This window comes from Sander vitreus, chromosome 18 (genome assembly GCF_031162955.1).
Source record: "Sander vitreus isolate 19-12246 chromosome 18, sanVit1, whole genome shotgun sequence".
In the NCBI taxonomy this organism is placed as follows: domain Eukaryota; kingdom Metazoa; phylum Chordata; class Actinopteri; order Perciformes; family Percidae; genus Sander; species Sander vitreus.
This window is the reverse complement of record NC_135872.1, coordinates 1,679,903-1,701,446: the sequence shown is the minus strand read 5'-3', so window position 1 is coordinate 1,701,446 and position 21,544 is coordinate 1,679,903. Positions and strand designations below refer to the sequence as shown.

Below are 21,544 nucleotides of genomic sequence, written 5' to 3'. Positions count from 1 at the left end.
ATTCCCACCGGTACAAAACCACACACACACACACACACTCTGAGGTTAGTGGTATGTGTGTGTGTGTGTGTGTTGCTGACCAGTAGATAAACTGAAGGTCTGAACAGACGAGAACAGGAAACTGTAAATGTTTCAGAGTGACGACAGAGACACAGAAGCTCTGACTTCAGTAAGCTGTTATACAAGCACACGGTCGTCAAAGTGATAAACAGCGAGCAAGAGATCTGCTGCCGTTGTGAAAGTTGAAGGAGTAATGAAGTTTGCCGCCTTGGTTTGGACTACGGAGCCTGCGTGTTGTAGGCGCAAGGTGATTGGTTGGCTCAGTCGCTTCATGACTCTGGATGTTTTGCGTTCTGTGTGAAAGGACTCGTGGCAAAAAATATATTCACATAAACGGCCCGGTGTGTAAATGTTCAGAGTGGTTATCGTGCACATACACACACACACACACACACACACACACAGACACACACAGACACACACAGACAGACAGACACATGCACACACACACGCACACACAGACACACACAGACAGAGACACACACACACAGACACACGCACACCGACAGATACAGAGACACACACGCACACCGACAGATACAGAGACACAGACACACACACACAGACAGACACACACACACACAGACAGAGACACACACACACACTTACATACAGACAGACACTCACACACAGATGACAGACAGAGACACACACACAGACACACACATGCACACGCACACACAGACACACACAGACAGACAGAGACAGACAGAGACACACACACACAGACACACACACACACACACAGAGACACACACGCACACCTCACACCGACAGATGCACAGACACACACATGCACAGACACACACACACAGACAGAGACACACACACACATACAGACAGACAGACAGACACTCACACACAGACGACAGACAGAGACACACACACACCGACAGATACAGACACACACGCACACAGAGACACACATACACACAGACAGACAGACACACACACACACACACACACACACACACACACACACACACACCCACCGACAGATACAGACACACACACACACACACACACACGGAGGCATGTACATCTGGCTCCGCCCCCTGGCTTTATCACGCTGTTGCAACTTTGCTTCATTGTTGTTGTTGTTATTATGATGTTATTCTTCTCTCTGTGGAACAACAGCCTCCGTTAACACCCAGAGGAGGAATGAAGCTGATGTCATAATAACCCCGAGCAGCTCAACCTAATTCATCTTGATTAGAGGGATAACATTCAGACCACAGAGACGCTCGCAGTTTCCCAACGGTCGTGGTTTTCAGGCATCGGTGCGATGCCGAAAACTAGCATGTCACTGCACTCCTCCTGCTGTGGGACGAGTCAGGCGGAAACGCTGATAACACACAATATTAAAGCCTCTGTATTTACATAGTTTGTTCAAGCAGCAATTACAACTCCAGGGTTTTCCTCCTGTGCACCCGAGACATTTTGGGCAGCACCTACGCCATATGAAACGCAGTGTTTTCACAGATCTGATGATTGTAATTGGACTTATTTAGCAAGTTTTGTCTTTCAGCTTCTTTCGTGTTTTTTATTTAATATCTGCTCTGGCTTTTCAAAGCCAAATACACACACACCCCGAGTCCTCCACCAAGCTCATTAACTCTTAAGGTTTATAATGGCGGTGCCCCCCCGCCTCGAGCTGGACGCGTGCACCGGGTGACATGAGTTTTTGCAGAGGTTGAAAACTAGTTAGAGCGATGTCAGCGCTGTTTCTGCTGCTTTTCAACACTTTAAAACATGTCAACTAAGCTGAAGAGTTAAGAGACTGAAGATGGCAGCTCGGACAGAGAGAGGGAGAGAGAGAGGAGAGGGAGGGAGAGAGAGGGAGGGGGGGAGGGAGAGAGAGGGAGGGGGGAGAGAGAGAGGGAGGGGAGAGGGAGGGGGGGGAGGGAGAGGGAGGGAGGGAGGGAGAGAGGGAGAGGGAGGGGGGGGAGAGAGAGAGAGAGGAGAGGGGGAGGGAGAGAGAGAGGGGGAGGGAGAGGAGGGAGAGGAGAGAGAGGGAGACAGAGAGAGAGAGAGAGAGGGAGACAGAGAGAGAGGGAGAGGGGAGAGGGAGGGGGGGGAGAAAGAGAGAGAGGCGAGAGTGAGAGGGAGAGAGAGGGCAAGAGACCTGCCTCAGACACAGGGAGAGAGAGGGCGAGAGACCTGCCTCAGACACAGGGAGAGAGAGGGAGAGAGACGAGAGAGAGAGAGAGAGAGAGAGAGAGAGAGAGAGAGAGAGAGAGAGGTGAAGTTGATTCAAAGCGACTTGCAGAATATTGTTTGGGACTCTTGTCAACAGCTGATGATTAAACGTGCGTCGGCAGCGCCACATTCTCATGAAGAAGTGACATTTAATTTATATTGCAATCGCCCAGATCATTCATTCCTCCGGGGAGAGAGAGGGCGAGACCTGCCTCAGACACAGGGAGAGAGAGGGCGAGAGACCTGCCTCAGACACAGGGAGAGAGAGGGCGAGAGACCTGCCTCAGACACAGGGAGAGAGAGGGCGAGAGACCTGCCTCAGACACAGGGAGAGAGAGGGCGAGGGAGAGAGAGGGCGAGAGACCTGCCTCAGACACAGGGAGAGAGAGGGCGAGGGAGAGAGACCTGCCTCAGACACAGGGAGAGAGAGGGAGAGGGAGAGAGAGGGCGAGAGACCTGCCTCAGACACAGGGAGAGAGAGGGCGAGAGACCTGCCTCAGACACAGGGAGAGAGAGGGCGAGAGAGGGCGAGAGACCTGCCTCAGACACAGGGAGAGAGAGCTTTCTGTTCATACATATTTCATAACATTACCGTGGGCACGTGCAGATGTTATCAGCCCTCCCCCCATTTCTTTTGGTCTTTTTCCTCTTCTCTTGTCTCTCTTCTCTCCGTCTCTTTTCTCCTTGTGTCTTTTACATACATGGCTATCATTTCTGTGTTTTGGCCTTTCATCCACACAAACTGTGCAACAAACGGATCTCTTGGAAAACTCTTTCCGAGTAAAGATGATCATAAACTTCAGGGCCACGTTCAGCCCCGACAATACGTAGCAACGTGGTTTTTAAAAACTGAAACGGGGGTGCGTTGAACACCCCTGTTAAGTGTGCAAGCGCTCTGCCTTTTTAATACCGTGAGTTCACAGACACGTCTCTGCTGATTGGGTGTCAGCTGTGACACAGTCACACTAACAAATGCACCTGCTCCCATCTGTGGTCCATGGGCGTGCTGGTCTTACAGGGAGGTGTGTTCAGGTGCATTCTGGGCGTGCTGGTCTTACAGGGAGGTGTGTTCAGGTGCATTCTGGGCGTGCTGGTCTTACAGGGAGGTGTGTTCAGGTGCATTCTGGGCGTGCTGGTCTTACAGGGAGGTGTGTTCAGGTGCATTCTGGGCGTGCTGGTCTTACAGGGAGGTGTGTTCAGGTGCATTCTGGGCGTATTGCTATCTTGAGGCAGTGGGAAGTGATGGCACCATTGACCAACAAAAACCTGGTCTAAAGTCAATAACACAGCATTTCATTGTTATTTTAACAGAGCATTAGTAAAATGCTCCTAGGCTCGTGCACAGCACGTGCACACTATGCTTGTTACACACACAGGGACGCACAGCAGCACACACACATGCAGAAGATTACAAATACAAATATTACGGTGCAAATCCTCCATCATAACAGCAATGCTCCAAGGTCCAAACGCGCCTGGCTTTTAAAGGGAATGGGAGATGATCTCTGATTGGTTGATTGCATGTTACGCCCAAAACACACCTCTGATTAATGAAGACACTAAGGTCAACCCTTTAGAACCATGCACCCGGCACACGGACTCTTTTTTTCTGCCGTCAAACTAGCAAAAGTGGACATGGACACGCCCTAAACACACCTGCACCAGGTGTTCACGCCATGCCATTAGATAATTAAAATAGGGCCCTGTTTCGGGTTGTAAATGATGCCTATGTACAGACCCGTTCATAAGAATGCGTTAAACAGTTGTGTCCTCTCTGCTGCTTCTTCTCCTGGATCGTCCCCCCCCCTCCTCTCCTCCCTCCCCCCTTCCTCACGCTTCTTGGATGCCACTCTCAATTATCTCCTAGTGAAAGACGAGAGGCGAGGGGGAGCCGAAACACCTGTGAGAGTGAGTCAGCGTTCACCTGCAGCGCTCACAGCCTCCCTCACAAAACCAAATGTCAACTTTGTCAAATTCTTTCATGAGGTTTAGCTCCAGCTGAGCCTTCGAGCGGCCGTCGAGGGTTGATCTAAGATCTGCATCCAGCAGACTCTGGAGAAAATGTAAACTGTGTCAGTCTGTAAAGACAATCCTCAGAGGAGCGTTGAGCTTTTGTCTTGTTTGTGTGATGTGAAAAAACGTCCCGCGGCTCCTTGAAGTAGCTTTGATTTTCCCGAAGCGTGAATCTGATTTCTGTTTCCTGCAGACAGACATTCTTACGCAGGCCGCTGTGCTTTAATGCAGCAGAAACAAGTCCAACAGTTTGGGGGATGTAACTGTAGCCTGGTCCTACCAGACTCTGGTACATTAGCCTGGTCCTACCAGACTCTGGTCAACTAGCCTGGTCCTACCAGACTCTGGTACACTAGCCTGGTACACTAGCCTGGTCCTACCAGACTCTGGTACACTAGCCTGGTCCTACCAGACTCTGGTACACTAGCCTGGTCCTACCAGACTCTGGTACACTAGCCTGGTCCTACCAGACTAGTGGAAGTGTCTAGTCTAGAAGTGTTAACTTCCTTGAAGGCGGGTACTCTGTTGAAGTTTAAAACTATTGGATCTGCCATAACCAATCGCTAACGTTTGGGTCGTGACGTATGTCATGCGCATGTGCAACAAGAGGGGAGACCGACAACAACTTTCGGCTTATATTTAGCATTAGCATCGCTAGCGTTAGCCTTAGCCAACTCCTTCACCACTAACGGAGCGAGCTGGAAAACCAAACTGTTCCTGAACCCCGTGGGGAGGAGGGCCACAACATCATGGCCCCCAACACAACTCAGCAAAGTCATACCCCCACATCGTCACATACCCTTCACCATACCCCCACATCATCACATACCCTTCACCATACCCCCCCATCATCACATACCCTTCACCATACCCCCACATCATCACATACCCTTCACCATACCCCCACATCATCACATACCCTTCACCATACCCCCACATCATCACATACCCTTCACCATACCCCCACATCATCACATACCCTTCACCATACCCCCCACACCCCCCACCCCCCACTTCAGTAGAACAAGGCAGGATTAGCTGGGAGACTTCTTCTGAACGAGGGAACACTTCCACCTTTGTGTTGAATACCTGCAGAACAGGGACATGGAAGTAGTTCTTTTGGAGATTAGGGTGAACTAGTGTGTGCTGTAGCAGTGTTTTGCCATTGAGAACGAGCTAGCATGCTAACGGTTAGCCCCCTAGCCCCCTCGTCTCAGCTAGTGACGTAGAAAGCCGTGCAGATGTTGACCAGCTGACCCAGAGACTGAAGACAGGACACATTCAGGAACCGTATCTCACTCAGAACAGCATGGAGGGTTGTTTTTCCAAGTTTGTATGCGTGCGGAAGCACCAGAGACACAAAATAACTCCCTAAATCCCATGTTTTCATAATATGGGCACTTTAAGGAAGTAAGATCAATTTCCAAAAGATGTTTTTTTATTCCTCTTTTTAGTCAACTTTAGCATGGGTTCATAAACTTATGCTTAGCACTGTAACTGTGTTCAGCTGGTCGGAAAGAAAGGAACGATGGAGACAAAAACGACAACAAAGAGCTGAAGGAGAAGGAGGAATGAAGGAGGGAGGAGAGAGGAATGCCAGTGAAAGAATGTGAGAGAAAGGCCGGAGAGGTGAAAAGAGAGAAGGGCAGGTTGATGGAAGCCGACTAATCTGCAGGATTAGTGTCTGGAAGAGACTGAGCGGGTCTTTTTAGGGCCCTCTGCACTAACAATATCAGTTAGTTATGAGCATTAGAATATCAGTTATCAGCTGGAGTATTGCTGAAACACTGGCCGCACGCTGACCGCTGCTCCGTATCACATCTGAGCAAAAATCCAAAAAGTTTAAAGGTACCATATTCTGGGTGTTACACACACACACACACACACACACAGACACAGACACACACACACACACACACACACACAGAGAGAGACACACACACACACAGAGACACACAGAGAGAGAGAGACACAGAGATACACACACACACACACACACACACACACACACAGAGACACACACACACACACACACAGAGACACACACACACACACAGAGAGACACACACACACACACACACACAGAGACACACACACACACACAGAGAGAGACACACACACACACACACACACACACACACACACACGTACACACACACGTACACACACAGAGAGGCACACACGTACACACACAGAGAGACACACACACACACAGATTTCGACATTGAAAACATCGTTGCGTGGGGGGGGGGGCGCAGCATCGTGTAAACAACCGAAAAACTAAAATACTTCTAAAACGTCCCTGAAACTAACCGAGCACCCAGGAGCGTAGTAACACGTTGTATATTATCTACGTTGCATGTTACATTTCCACTGTCCGAAGTGGATTAGGACACGCCCTAAACACACCTGCACCAGGAGCTTCACGCCGGGACCTCCGATCCTTAAAACAGGACCCTCAGTCTTCAGTAAAACCAGACCAAAACCAGGACCTTCTAATCTCCACGATGCTCATTAACTGGACCATCCCAACATCCAAAAATCATCCTAACTGTAAATCTGCTTTAAGGGGAATGAAATCAACACTTTCTCTGCTCTGATCAGTTTTCTCATTATTTATTTTATGTTTTTGGGCATTTTGGCCTTCAATTGATAGGACAGTTGTAGACAGGAAACGGGAGAGAGAGGGGGAAGACATTCAGCAAAGGGCCGCAGGTCGGAATCGAACCCTAGGCCGCTGCGGTAAGGACTCAGCCTTGGTACATGGGGCGCACGCTCTACCAGGTGAGCTTTGAGAATATCCCCAAAAATATCCCCTGCATCCCGTCCGAAAAGCTATACGCATATGGCTCTACTGTTTTAATGGTCGCGGCTTCTTTTAAAAAACAGCGCAGCACAGCCGGCCTCCTGTCTCTGCACACGTCGGCCGGCAAACAAAGAGCTCCTGTGTGTGCCTGTCTGCCAGAGCAGGGAAACACACAGTAGTTTGGGTTCTCACACAGAGAAAGTTACTTTCAATGTTCTGTGTGGGAAACAAACGTCATTTCATCGGCTGCAGCAGCAGCAGCAGCAGCAGCTGGCTCATCCCAGACTTTCATCACTCACTTCTCTCTCATTTTTACCAGCTGTCCTGCTGAACAGGGCTGCACAAAGCTGGGTTTGGTCGGCGGTTTGCTCTCCCAGTGTAAGCGTAGAGTCCATTGCGTCACTAAAAACAGCGTTGGACTGAATAACAAGTGCGTTTGTCTTTATTTTCAAACTTTTTAACCCTTTCTCATGTGGCGCACATGTTCAAAAACTGGATTAAATGACTGAATAGTTTCCTCAGATAGCGCTGAAGACTCACAGAGGAAGCTGCAATATTCTAAACATCCACTGCCTTTACTCGCCTGAAGCTTGCACGCACGCACGCACGCACGCACGCACGCACGCACGCACGCACGCACGCACGCACGCAGAGTGCTGGTCATTAGCAGCGGCTTCTGAGCTTGTTAATGTGTTTCACACGTTAGATGAATGCTGATAATTAAAGCAACATGTTCTCCATATGAAGCTGGTTGTGTCGCAGGATTTTACTGAAGGTGTCGGGAAACGCACGCACACACACACAGAGACACACACACACACACACAGAGACACACACACAGAGACACACACAGAGACACACACACACACACACACACACAGACACACACACACACACACACACACACACACACACACACACACACACACACACAGACACACACACACACACAGAGACACACACACACACACACACACAGACACACACACACACAGACACACACAGAGACACACACACACACAGAGACATACACAGACACACACACACACAGAGACACACACACACACACACACACACACAGAGACACACACACACACACACACACACACACACACACACACACACACACACACAGAGAGAGACACACAGACACACACGCAGAGAGACACACAGACACACACACACGCAGAGAGAGACACACACGCAGAGAGAGACACACACACAGACGCACACACACACACACACACACACACAGAGAGAGACACGCACACTCATATAACTGTTTGTGTGATATCGTAGTTTTTTTGTGTGCGTTGTACTACGAATGTCCAGCAACGCAGCCTTTCCCGTCTCTGTCTGGGCTCAGCTGGGTGATGAACGTTGAGTGTGCAGCGTTAGCCGTTAGCGTTAGCCGTTAGTGATCCGTCAGCTTCACTGCTGCTCAGACTTTACAGCTCTCTCCTCTCGCTGATGAGAAGAGGCTGTTAACTAATGAAGAGAGACAGAGAGACACTGTTTCCTGTTAGCGGGAATCATTAATAACGTGTGTGTGTGTGTGTGTGTGTGTGTGTGTGTATGACTGGAGGATTACACATTTACATTTAGATGGGCGGACAGCTTTGGCAGTGCGAGGGCGGCTGCTTATCTCCATTACAGAATGAATATTTTCTGTCCCTGACAGCTTTGTGTTGAGTGTTTCCTCTGCGCTGTGTGTGTGTGTGTGTGTGTGTGTGTGTGTGTGTGTGTGTGTGTGTGTGTTAGTTAATTTGATCAATTTAAAATCAAAGCCAAAGCCAAATAAACTCTCACGGTCCTGCTAACAAAATTAAAATGAATGCGAGATCAATGCGTTTATGAAGTTATATTTACACACGCAGAGGCGTGTTCTGGGTCGTGAAAGGGAAAAGAAAACGAGGAGAGGAAAGAGAGGAGAGGAGAGGACACAAGAGGGTCAATGTTGAGTGAAAGAAATACAATTAGGGTCCTATTTTAACGATCTGAGGTCACGGCGTGAACACCTGGTGCAGGTGTGTTTAGGGCGTCCAAATCCACTTTTGCTAGTTTGACGGCGGAGAAAAGGGTCCGTGTGTCGGGGTCATGGTTCAAAAGGGTTGACCTTAGTGTCTTCATTAATCAGAGGTGTGTTTTGGGCGTAACATGCAATCAACCAATCAGAGATCATCTCCCATTCCCTTTAAAAGCCAGGCGCGTTTGGACCTTGGAGCATTGCTGTTATGATGGAGGATTTGCACCGTGATATTTGTATCTGTAATCTTCTGCATGTGTGTGCTGCTGTGCGTCCCTGTGTGTGTAACAAGCATAGTGTGCACGTGCTGTGCACGAGCCTAGGAGCATTTTACTAATGCTCTGTTAAAATAACAATGAAATGCTGCGTTATTGACTTTAGACCAGGTTTTTGTTGGTCAATGGTGCCATCACTTCCCACTGCCTCAAGATAGCAATACACCCAGAATGCACCTGAACACACCTCCCTGTAAGACCAGCACGCCCAGAATGCACCTGAACACACCTCCCTGTAAGACCAGCACGCCCAGAATGCACCTGAACACACCTCCCTGTAAGACCAGCACGCCCAGAATGCACCTGAACACACCTCCCTGTAAGACCAGTACGCCCAGAATGCACCTGAACACACCTCCCTGTAAGACCAGCACGCCCAGAATGCACCTGAACACACCTCCCTGTAAGACCAGCACGCCCAGAATGCACCTGAACACACCTCCCTGTAAGACCAGCACGCCCAGAATGCACCTGAACACACCTCCCTGTAAGACCAGCATGGGCCACAGCTGGGTGCAGGTGCATTTGCTGTTTAAACGACGCGGGCGCTTGACGGTCTTAAACTAGCAATGACACTTGCGTCGGGCTCTGTGCTGCGCCGGGTGCAGGATAGGTTCCTACATCTCTGTATAGTGTTTGTAAAGTATCAGCATTTTTAAGTCATACTTGTTTTGGATAGCAGACCTCCTGTTCTGACTCTAATCTCAGCCCCGAACACGTCACTGTCAAATCTCTCTGCTCTTTCACACATTTGATTATCAGTCATATTTGCATCAGTGGACTTCCTCGCCACACTTTTAACAATCACACCCCCTGTGTATTATCTGCACAGAGAAAGGTCATCTGCTTTAACCCTGAGGCTGAGAGACTTCCCATCACTCTTTGAGGCAGCGACATGACCAAAGAGAAGAGAATCACAATACATGAGCTGTGATGGAAACCCCTCCCTATCACGGTAATAGTGTACTATATACCAGTCCCTCCAGAAAAACACACAGATTTTTGCCTGCAACAATCACAAGAAAACCTCATTTTTCTGGAAGGACTGGTGTAGTGTAGCGGTGTTTGAATTGTCCGCAGTTAATGTCATTCTCTATATAGTCCACTATTAAAATACCCACAATGCACAGCTAATCTGAGCAGACATCGCATGTGTCACTGCACGATGTGAGTCGAGAGCAGATGTGAGTTGCGCATGCGTCACTTTGCGACAAGTAGCCCCCCCCACAACGATGTTTTCAATGTCGAAATCTGCGTGTGTGTCTCTCTCTCTGTGTGTGTACGTGTGTGTGTCTCTTTCTCTGTGTGTGTGTGTGTGTGTGTGTGTCCCTGTGTGTCCCTGTGTGTGTCTGTCTGTGTGTGTGTGTGTGTGTGTGTGTGTGTGTGTGTGTCTCTCTCTCTGTGTGTGTGTGTGTGTGTGTGTCCCTGTGTGTGTGTGTGTCCCTGTGTGTGTGTGTGTGTGTGTGTGTGTGTGTGTGTGTGTGTGTGTGTCTCTCTCTCTGTGTGTGTGTGTGTGTGTGTCCCTGTGTGTGTGTGTGTCCCTGTGGGGGGGTGTGTGTGTGTGTGTGTCTCTGTGTGTGTGTCCCTATGTGTGTGGGTGTGTGTTTCTCTCTCTCTCTCTGTGTGTGTGTGTGTGTGTGTGTGTGTGCGTGTGTGTGTGTGTGTGTGTGTCCGTCCCTGTGTGTGTGTCTGTGTGTGTGTGTCTATCTCTGTGTGTGTGTGTGTGTGTCTCTCTCTCTCTCTGTGTGTGTGTGTGTGTGTGTCTCTGTCCCTGTGTGGGTGTGTGTGTGTGTCTGTGTGTGTGTGTGTCCGTCCCTGTGTGTGTGTGTGTGTGTGTGTGTGTGTCTGTGTGTCCCTATGTGTGTGGGTGTGTGTGTGTGTCTCTCTCTCTCTGTGTGTGTGTGTGTGTGTGTGTCTCTCTCTCTCTGTGTGTGTGCGTCTGTGTGTGTGTGTCTGTCTCTGTGTGTGTGTGTGTGTGTGTGTGTGTGTGTGTGTGTGTGTGTGACGTTTTGAACTGATTTGCATTGCCAAGCGTTGATTTTGATTAGTTTTGACTGTGATGTTGAAGAAGCAGAGTTCCTCAGTGAGTGATGGAGGACACTGAGCATGCAGATGTAATGGAGGCCAGATGTTCTACAGTGGAGAGCATTGTGTCAGCAGCAGCAGGACGTTTTGGGAACATAGATACAGTCCGGGAAGTTAAACCTTCAGAGAGATCCACACAGCACAGGTCTTGTTTAGCCCCGTGCACGGTCAGCACACTTTCTCCCTGTTTATACAACTCTGGCCTTTACTTTCCTCCACTCTCTCATTCCTCATACTTCTGTCAGTCCACTGCTAACGTGCACTGACCACTTACTGCTGTAGTGCCCACTGTCTGGTTAGTATTGTCCCGGCGACGTGAAGAAGTGACGTGATGAGGCGACGCGATGAGGCGACGTGATGAAGCGACGCGATGAGGCGACGCGATGAGGCGACGTGATGAAGCGACGTGATGAGGTGACGTGATGAGGCGACGTGACGAAGCGACGTGACGAAGCGACGTGATGAGGCGACGTGATGAGGTGACGTGAAGAAGCGACGTGAAGAAGCGATGTGATGACGTGACGAAGCGACGTGATGAGGCGACGTGACGAGGCGACGTGATGAGGCGACGTGACGAGGCGACGTGATGAGGCGACGTGATGAGGCGACGTATGAGGCGACGCGATGAGGCGACGTGATGAAGCGACGTGATGAGGTGACGTGATGAGGCGACGTGATGAGGCGACGTGACGAGGCGACGTGACGAGGCGACGTGACGAGGCGACGTGACGAGGCGACGTGACGAGGCGACACGCGATGAGGTGATGCGCGATGAAGCCGACGTGATGAAGCGACGTGATGAGGCGACGTGATGAAGCTGACGTGATGAGGCGACGTGATGACGTATGTGACGTGATGAGGCGACGGATGAGCCGACGTGATGAAGCTGACGCTGATGAAGCGACGTGATGAAGCGACGTGATGAAGCGACGCGATGAAGCGACGTGATGAAGCCGACGTGATGAAGCGACGCGGATGAAGCGACGTAGTGGGCGTAATGATGAAGCGACGTGATGAAGCGACGTGATGAAGCGACGTGAAGCGACGTGATGAAGCGACGTGATGAAGCGACGCGATGAAGCGACGTGATGAAGCGACGTGACGAGCGACGTGAAGCGACTGATGAAGCGACGTGATAAGCGACGTGATGAAGCGACGGATGAAGCGACGTGATGAAGCGACGTGACGAGCTGACGTGAACAAGCGACGTGATGAAGCGACGTGAACAAGCGACGGATGAAGCGACGTGGATGAAGCGACGTGATGAAGCGACGTGATGAAGCGACGTGATGAAGCGACGTGACGAAGCGACGTGATCGAAGCTGACGTGATGAAGCCGACGCGACGATGGCTGACGTGAGCAGCGACGTGATGACGCGACGTGATGAAGCGACGCGATGAAGCCGACGTGATGAGGCGACGTGATGAAGCGACGTGATGAAGCGACGAGTGAAGCGACGTGATGAAGCGACGTGATGAAGCGACGTAATGAAGCGACGTGATGACGATGACGGCGACGTGATGAAGCGACGTGATGAGGCGACGTGAACAAGCGACGTGACGAAGCGACGTGATGAAGCGACGTGACGAAGCGACGTGATGAAGCGACGTGATGAAGCGACGTGAACAAGCGACGTGATGAAGCGACGTGATGAAGCGACGTGAACAAGCGACGTGAACAAGCGACGTGATGAAGCGACGTGACGAAGCGACGTGATAGTTGATCGCGACGAGCGACGTGACGGCGACGTGACGGCTGACGTGAACAAGCGACGTGATGAAGCGACGTGACGAAGCGACGTGACGAAGCGACGTGACGAAGCGACGTGACGAAGCGACGTGAACGTCATTGAAAAGCTGCAAATGTCCTTTACCGACCTGTTGCTGGCTTGCTGAGCTAACGAGCTATGCGTTGCCTGCAGGGGCAGCCTGGCTTGTGGTTGTATTTCCGTCATCGCTCTGTTAGTACGTCATCCGCTTCGTTGATCTGATTGGTTGGTTTGGCCCGTCTGTCGCCATCATAGGTGGTGATAGACCGATGGTTTATCCAATCAGCTAACCAGGATTTTCAGAAAGTTCCCAGATGGATACGCTGAGCAAATGCGAAGCAACCCATCTGGCGGAGTCAGGTTAACTGCGCGGCCTATTTCTCGCTTCAAATGTTTTCTGGTCGACGTCCCTGGTCCCTCCCCCTTTCTGCTTTGTAGTCAAGATGGCGCCCGTTTAGTGCGAGTAGTGTCCATCGTTCCACACTGAACTTTCTGACCTTTTAGGGGGTCATCCTGGTACTTTCAGTGCGTTATCTCCACTATCTACTTCCAACTATGTGTTTGAAGTGTGACAGCAGGCGCTTTGAGACGCAGCCACTGAGTTGTGGACAAAACAAGACATTTGAGGACGTCATCTTGGGCTTTTTTTGGGAAACGCTGATCCACATTTTTCACCATTTTCTGACATTTTAGAGACCAAACGGCTAATCCATTCATCCAGAACATAATCGTTAGTTGCAGCTCTACTTAAAGTGTAACTCTCGCCAAAATGCAACCTAGGGTCTGCATTTTGGACCCTAGGTTGCATTTTGGCGAGAGTCACGCTTTAAGACAAACGCTGTATGTAGTTGATCACATCCCACAGACTCTCCTCCGTGTTTAAGCATCAGCTCTGTTTGGTTGCTGGTTCACAGCTTCCAGAGCCCACGGGAGACGAGACGAGACGAGACGAGACGAGAAAGAGGAACGTGAGATTTTTTGCTGCCAGAAACTTGAGACACAGCTTTTAAGGCTTTTGGGAGTTGTTTGAATAGTGTGGTTTCCAACACACACACACACACACACACGCGCACACACGCACGCGCACACACAGAGACAGGCATACACACACACACACACACACACTCTCTCTCTCTTGGGGAGTGTAGACTTCTATATCTCTCCTGATCCACTGATTTCATTCAGCTTGTAGAATAAGCAGCTGTGTGTGTGTGTGTGTGTGTGTGTGTGTGTGTGTGTGTGTGTGAGTTGCGAGGCTTCTACTTTTTCCATTAGTGGGAAAAAGAAGTTTGTGCTTTTTGATGTTGCATCCAAATGTTCCTGAGATTTCATGCTGAACAACTTTAATGGCTGCAGAAGGTTTAGTCTGACACACACACACACACACACACACACATACACTCCCACACAGACACACACACACACACACTAAACACTCAAGAGGAAATGGGTTTCTGACTTGAATGTAGAGGAGTAGATATCTGAATAAGTGTCTCTCTCTGTGTGTGTGTGTGTGTGTGTGTATGTATATGCATGCCTGTCTGTGCGTGTGTGTGTATTTACATACATCTATACTTGCTTTAAAGCTGCAGAGCGTTGGGCGTGTTTGGGCTGTGAGATCTTTAGGACTATCTTTTAGTAATCAGATCTGGAGACGTGTTGCATAGCGGCTGCAATCCATTCTTTATGAATTCTTTGAGTATTTTAGGGGACAATAGGTGCTTTGGAATAAGAAAAGTGCCTTTCCAGAGATCCAAACTACAGGGTTTGTTGGTGAGATGTGGGAGAACGTGCACGAGTCTCAACTACTTCAACAGTTTCTTTTTAAAATTCCCACGAGTAACTTGATGCCAGTCGGCTTTGTGTGGAGGAGGAAGGGGTTAAAATCCAGCACGCTGGCTGTGGTAAGGGCCGCGGAAGATCAACGGAGGCCATTGTTGCTCAGAGAGAGAGAGGGAGGAAGGGAGAGAGAGAGAGAGAGAGAGAGGAGAGCGAGGGGGAGAGGGAGGTAGAGGAGAGCGAGGGGGGAGAGAGAGGGCGAGAGAGGAGGGAGACAGAGGGAAAAGGAGAGAGGGCGAGAGAGAGAGGAGAGAGAGGGAAAAGGAGAGAGAGGGCGAGAGAGAGAGGAGAGAGAGGGAAAAGGAGAGAGAGGGCGAGAGAGAGAGGAGAGAGAGAGAGAGAGAGGGAGGGAGAGAGAGAGAGAGGGAGAGAGAGAGGGAGGGAGGGAGAGGGAAAAGGAGAGAGAGAGAGGGAGGGAGAGAGAGAGGGAGACAGAGGGAAAAGGAGAGAGAGAGAGAGGGAGACAGAGGGAAAAGGAGAGAGAGAGAGGGAGACAGAGGGAAAAGGAGAGAGAGAGAGAGGGAGACAGAGGGAAAAGGAGAGAGAGAGAGAGGGAGACAGAGGGAAAAGGAGAGAGAGGGAGGGGGGAGAGCGAGAGGGAAAAGGAGAGAGAGAGAGAGGGAGACAGAGGGAAAAGGAGAGAGAGAGAGAGGGAGACAGAGGGAAAAGGAGAGAGAGAGAGAGGGAGACAGAGGGAAAAGGAGAGAGAGCGAGGGGGGAGGGAGAGAGAGAGGGAGAGAGGGAGGGAGAGGAGAGCGAGGGGGGGAGAGAGAGAGGGAGAGAGGGAGGTAGAGGAGAGCGAGGGGGGGAGAGAGAGAGGGGGAGAGGAGGGAGAGGGAGGGAGGGAGAGGGAGGGAGAGAGAGAGAGAGAGAGAGAGGAGAGAGGGAGGGAGGGAGAGAGAGAGGGAGACAGAGGGAAAAGGAGAGAGAGGAGGAGAGAGAGAGAGAGGAAGGAGAGAGATGGAGGGAGGGGGAGAGAGAGAGGGAGGAGAGAGAGGGAGAGAGATGGAGGGAGGGAGGGGGGGAGAGAGAGAGGGAGAGAGATGGAGGGAGGGGGGGGGGAGAGAGAGAGAGAGAGATGGAGGGAGGGAGGGGGGGGGGAGAGAGAGGGAGAGAGATGGAGGGAGGGGGGGGAGAGAGCCTAACAGGCTCTGCTAAGCGAGGACACTAGTGTGTCTCAGCATGGCCATCTAGCAGCTGGGGGTTTAAAGACAACATAAACGTGAACCACTGTCTTACATGAACTATTTTTACACTTAAAAAAAAAACCCCGATACAGTATTGCAAAATAAAATACTGCAATACTCGAGTGTATCGAGTTTTTTCTTACACCCCTAATTTTTATACGTGTTATTTATCAGAGGACTCGTAAATAACTACAAATAACTAATGTTAGGGAAATCTGTTTATGTTTTGTTACGCGTTTCTGGATTTATTTTTTATATATCGGCCGATAAACGGGAATATTCATCACAGAAATAGCATCTGATTGCACAATATTTCCTTAAAAAAGTGACTTATTCTGATTATTCTGCATGTGCATGGTGTTATTAAATCCTAAAACTGGAAGATGTGGCGGTGTCTGCTGATTGGGGGAGCTCGGTGCAATGCTCATTCAGTGGAAAGTGAACATTTCCACTTCTCTCTTAACCAATCAATCTGCTCTCAGTTGATTGATTGATTGATTGATTGATTGATCTCTGGGCTGCTGAACCGTCCACTAACTGCACAACTTGTCTTGTCCCGTTTTCTTTCCTTCTTATTCCCGGAGAGAAATCTCTCAAAGATAATCCCTAATCTTCTCTTCTTGTGTCGTCTCTTCTCGTCCCCTTTTTTAAAACAAGTCTTGGTTTTGTCTCCTGAATCCTTAAACGTCCTTGTAACCTTCTTGAAAACGTTGTCGTCCTCCTCTTTGGTGATCTACCAGGATGCACGTCACGGCCGACTCGGCCGTTTTCTTTGACACTTCCCCACTTGCCTCCTGATTCCTAACGTCAGATGTTGTTCTTTTATCAATGGCAGGGGTCAGCAACCTCCAGTACCCCCGCACAGCCTATTTACAGGGTTGAATGGTAGTGGAGCTCTATAGAGAAACCTGCCAGCAAAAAGCCAGAAAACAGCGACGAAATGGCCAAAACTGCGTAGCGCCCCTTTAAGTCTAAATGATCCCATCTGCATTACTTTTAGGTCTAAATGAGCATTTATTAATAAGGTGATGTTTGTCTTTTGACCATTTAATCCATTCCTTAACGTACATTTTCTCTGCTGTTTTCTGTAGTAGTTCAGAAAGCCGGATACTTTTGGAAATGTCTTTCAATATTACTTTGTTTTGGATTTGTAACCATAGCTAGTGTATAGAAACTCCACACTGCTACTGAGATTCGGCAAACGTTCAAAGGATAAGGCGCCGGGCTGCAGACGTGGCCTTCGTACGCTATAGAGACCGAGCGTATTTAAGGTTTCCTCCTCGTTATTCCGTCTGCTAACAAACAACAGCAACATGTCTGAAAGCTGCTGTGTGGTGATATGAACTACCAACAATGTAAAGAACCCAGAACTCCAGTTTTTATAAGCTGACGACCTGAAAAACTGAGCTTTTATGAAGACAGAAGTGGAAACAGACGAGAGGAATCAGCAGAGAGAATGGAGAGACGCTCAGCTAACGTTATGCACAACGTTACGTGTGTTAGCTTCACTTACAGACAGGTAGTTAGCCTAAAACTGACATTTGGATATTTGACTTGGTAACTACATGTTTACTGCATACGTAACGTTGTGCATAACGTTAGCTGAGCGTCTCTCCATTCTCTCTGCTGATTCCTCTCGTCTGTTTCCACTTCTGTCTTCATAAAAGCTCAGTTTTTCAGGTCGTCAGCTTATAAAAACTGGAGTTCTGGGTTCTTTACATTGTTGGTAGTTCATATCACCACACAGCAGCTTTCAGACATGTTGCTGTTGTTTGTTAGCAGACGGAATAACGAGGAGGAAACCTAGACGCAGGACAAGTCAACGAAGAGAGGAGAGATGGTCTCCCCTCGGGTGGGGGCGGGACTTTCAGAGTATGACGCGATGCACTCTGTCTCTATGATGCACATTTTCGTTGACCGAAATGTTTCGTAGCCTGAATGTAAGAATTCCTTTAGGCCTACAATAATAATACATGAAAACTAAATAATTCAAAGCCACAGGGACACACAGGTGAGGGGCTGAAGTCGGAGCCGCAGGTTGCAGACCCCTGATCTTTGGCCTTGTCTACTTCCCTTTTATGGGTCCTATCCTCTTTGTCCTGTCCTCTCGTGTCCTTGTCTTCTGAGTGATATTAGACTACCCTTAAAGAGCTTTCAGTGGAGGTTGTTCCCCCCCCCTTTTTTTGAAAGTTCATGAATGTATCATCCTACCATCACCTCCAGCGCTGGGCTGCAGCTCCACGAACTGTATCGCGACGCTGACGGACGCCCAGGGGGAGTTCACATCGCCCTGCTACCCTGAGAAATATCCCAATTTGCATACGTGTAAGTGGACGCTGCAGGCCCCCGCCGGTTTCATCATCCAGCTCTCCTTCCTTGACTTTGACCTGGAGGAGGCACCGGGCTGCATCTACGACTGGGTGGTGGTGAACACGGGAAACACAGATGTTAAGTTCTGCGGCCCGACGGCCAACGGGCTGACGCTGAACTCGACGGGAAACGTGATGGAGCTGTCCTTTTTCTCCGACTTCAGTGTGCAGAAGAGGGGGTTCAATGTTAGCTTCAGACACGGTAGGTTCAGGCGCACACCGCCGGAGTCCTGTGCTTCTGTACATCATTTCATCAACCTAAAACTGATCCCGGGTATAGGTTTGGAAATCTGAGGGGCGTTTTCACACCTGGTCCGTTTCAGCCCTCCAAAAGAACCCAGACCTGACACCAAAGGTATGAAGGGTCCTATCTTGCACCCAGCGCAGCACAAAGCCAGACGCAAGTGTCTTTGCTAGTTTAAGACCGAAGCAGTTGTCAGTTTCCCGTCCAGCACCCACGTCGTTTAAACAGCAAATGCACCTGCGCCCATCTGTGCGCCCATGGGCGTGCTGGTCTTACAGGGAGGTGTGTTCAGGTGCATTCTGGGCATGCTGGTCTTACAGGGAGGTGTGTTCAGGTGCATTCTGGGCATGCTGGTCTTACAGGGAGGTGTGTTCAGGTGCATTCTGGGCGTGCTGGTCTTACAGGGAGGTGTGTTCAGGTGCATTCTGGGAGTATTGCTATCTTGAGGCAGCGGGAAGTGATGGCACCATTGACCAACAAAAACCTGGTCTAAAGTCAATAACGCAGCATTTCATTGTTATTTTAACAGAGCATTAGTAAAATGCTCCTAGGCTCGTGCACAGCACGTGCACACTATGCTTGTTACACACACAGGGACGCACAGCAGCACACACACATGCAGAAGATTACAAATACAAATATTACGGTGCAAATCCTCCATCATAACAGCAATGCTCCAAGGTCCAAAACACACCTCTGATTAATGAAGACATTAAGAACAACCCTTTTGAACCATGCACCCGGCGCACGGAGCCTTTTCGCCACCATCAAACTAGCAAAAGTGGATTTGGACACGCCCTAAACACACCTGCACCAGGCGCTTCACGCCGTGCACTTACATCGTTAAAATAGGGCCCAAAGTCCTCTTTAAACGAACCAAACTCAGTCCCCTTAAAGTGGACACAAATATCATACCAACACAAAAGGGACTCAGTTCTTTTTGTGTTCACATTGTCAGTTTACTTGTAAGAGGACTCAGTTCTCTTTCTCAAGGTCTGTCCGAGGTTTCTGCCTAAGGAAATGTTGTCGACGCTGAAGTGTGGTCTAGACCTACTCTATCGGAGATAACTCCTGTTATGATTAGACTCTATAAAATGAATTGAATTTCTGGTCCACTTCTGCTCTGATGGGGCCTCAGGTGGGGCTGCAGAGTGCACTAGTCCACTGCATATGGACTAGTGCAGTATCCAAATCGCAAAAGCAAAATATGTTGCAAAGAAAACTCCCACACACTGTCTAACTTGCAATAAAATATAAAAAAAACTAGACCATCTTTACCGAAACGTTGCCTATTATTCCATCCATCCATCTTCGTCCGCTTATCCGGTATCGGGTTGCGGGGGTAGCAGCTCCAGCAGGGGACCCCAAACTTCCCTTTCCCGAGCCACATTAACAAGCTCTGACTGGGGGATCCCGAGGCGTTCCCAGGCCAGGTTGGAGATATAATCCCTCCACCTAGTCCTGGGTCTTCCCCGAGGCCTCCTCCCAGCTGGACGTCCCTCCACCTAGTCCTGGGTCTTCCCCGAGGCCTCCTCCCAGCTGGACGTCCCTCCACCTAGTCCTGGGTCTTCCCCGAGGCCTCCTCCCAGCTGGACGTCCCTCCACCTAGTCCTGGGTCTTCCCCGAGGCCTCCTCCCAGCTGGACGTCCCTCCACCTATTCCTGGGTCTTCCCCGAGGCCTCCTCCCAGCTGGACGTCCCTCTACCTACTCCTGGGTCTTCCCCGAGGCCTCCTCCCAGCTGGACGTCCCTCCACCTAGTCCTGGGTCTTCCCCGAGGCCTCCTCCCAGCTGGGACGTCCCTCCACCTAGTCCTGGGTCTTCCCCGAGGCCTCCTCCCAGCTGGACGTCCCTCCACCTAGTCCTGGGTCTTCCCCGAGGCCTCCTCCCAGCTGGACGTCCCTCCACCTAGTCCTGGGTCTTCCCCGAGACCTCCTCCCAGCTGGACGTGCCTGGAACACCTCCCTAGGGAGGCGCCCAGGGGGCATCCTTACCAGATGCCCGAACCACCTCAACTGGCTCCTTTCGACGCGAAGGTCGAAGCTCCTCACGGATAACTGAGCTTCTCACCCTATCTCTAAGGGAGACGCCAGCTACCCTCCTGAGGAAACCCATTTTGGCCGCTTGTACCCTGGATCTTGTTCTTTCCGTCATGACACATGACCTATTATTAAACTTTATAAATGTTTTGCAAGTTAGACAATGGCAGGAGTTTTCTTTTGCAACTGTTTGACCTGCTTGTCCCCACTCCACCACACCTGCCTCACGTTGTACATGTTCAAAGTATGTTTCTGTACTAAAGGCAAAACGTGTCAAACCATTCTGAATGAAGTATTGTGATGCTGCAGAGATGTTTACAAATCCTATCCTACAGACTAAAGAAAAACATCCGTGTTTGGTATAGATCCTTGCAGAAATCACACTAATTTGAGTTACATTTGTAATATTTTTCAATGAAAATGAGAATAAACAAAAATGATCATTGCCCACAATATCGTGAATCCAGTCGCATTATCAGTCAAAATAATCGCAATTTATGGGGCGGCCTCTAGCTCACCCAGTGAGAGCGTTTGCCCCATGTTGGCGAGTCCTGCAGTGGCGTGGGTTTGAATCCGACCTGCTGCCCTTTGCTGCATGTCATCCCCCATCTCTTTCCCCCTTTCTAGCCTGTCCA

General features: G+C 49.9%; 1 protein-coding gene across 1 annotated transcript in view; it reads left to right on the top strand.

Annotated features, from left to right (window-relative positions):
- The window catches only part of adgrg6 (adhesion G protein-coupled receptor G6), a 123,638-nt gene that overhangs the window by 12,371 nt on the left and 89,723 nt on the right, over nucleotides 1-21,544 (top strand). The window contains exon 3 of the mRNA XM_078275445.1: nucleotides 18,483-18,830. Within this exon, the coding sequence (XP_078131571.1) occupies nucleotides 18,483-18,830 (348 nt within the window). The remainder of the gene's footprint in view (nucleotides 1-18,482; nucleotides 18,831-21,544) is intronic.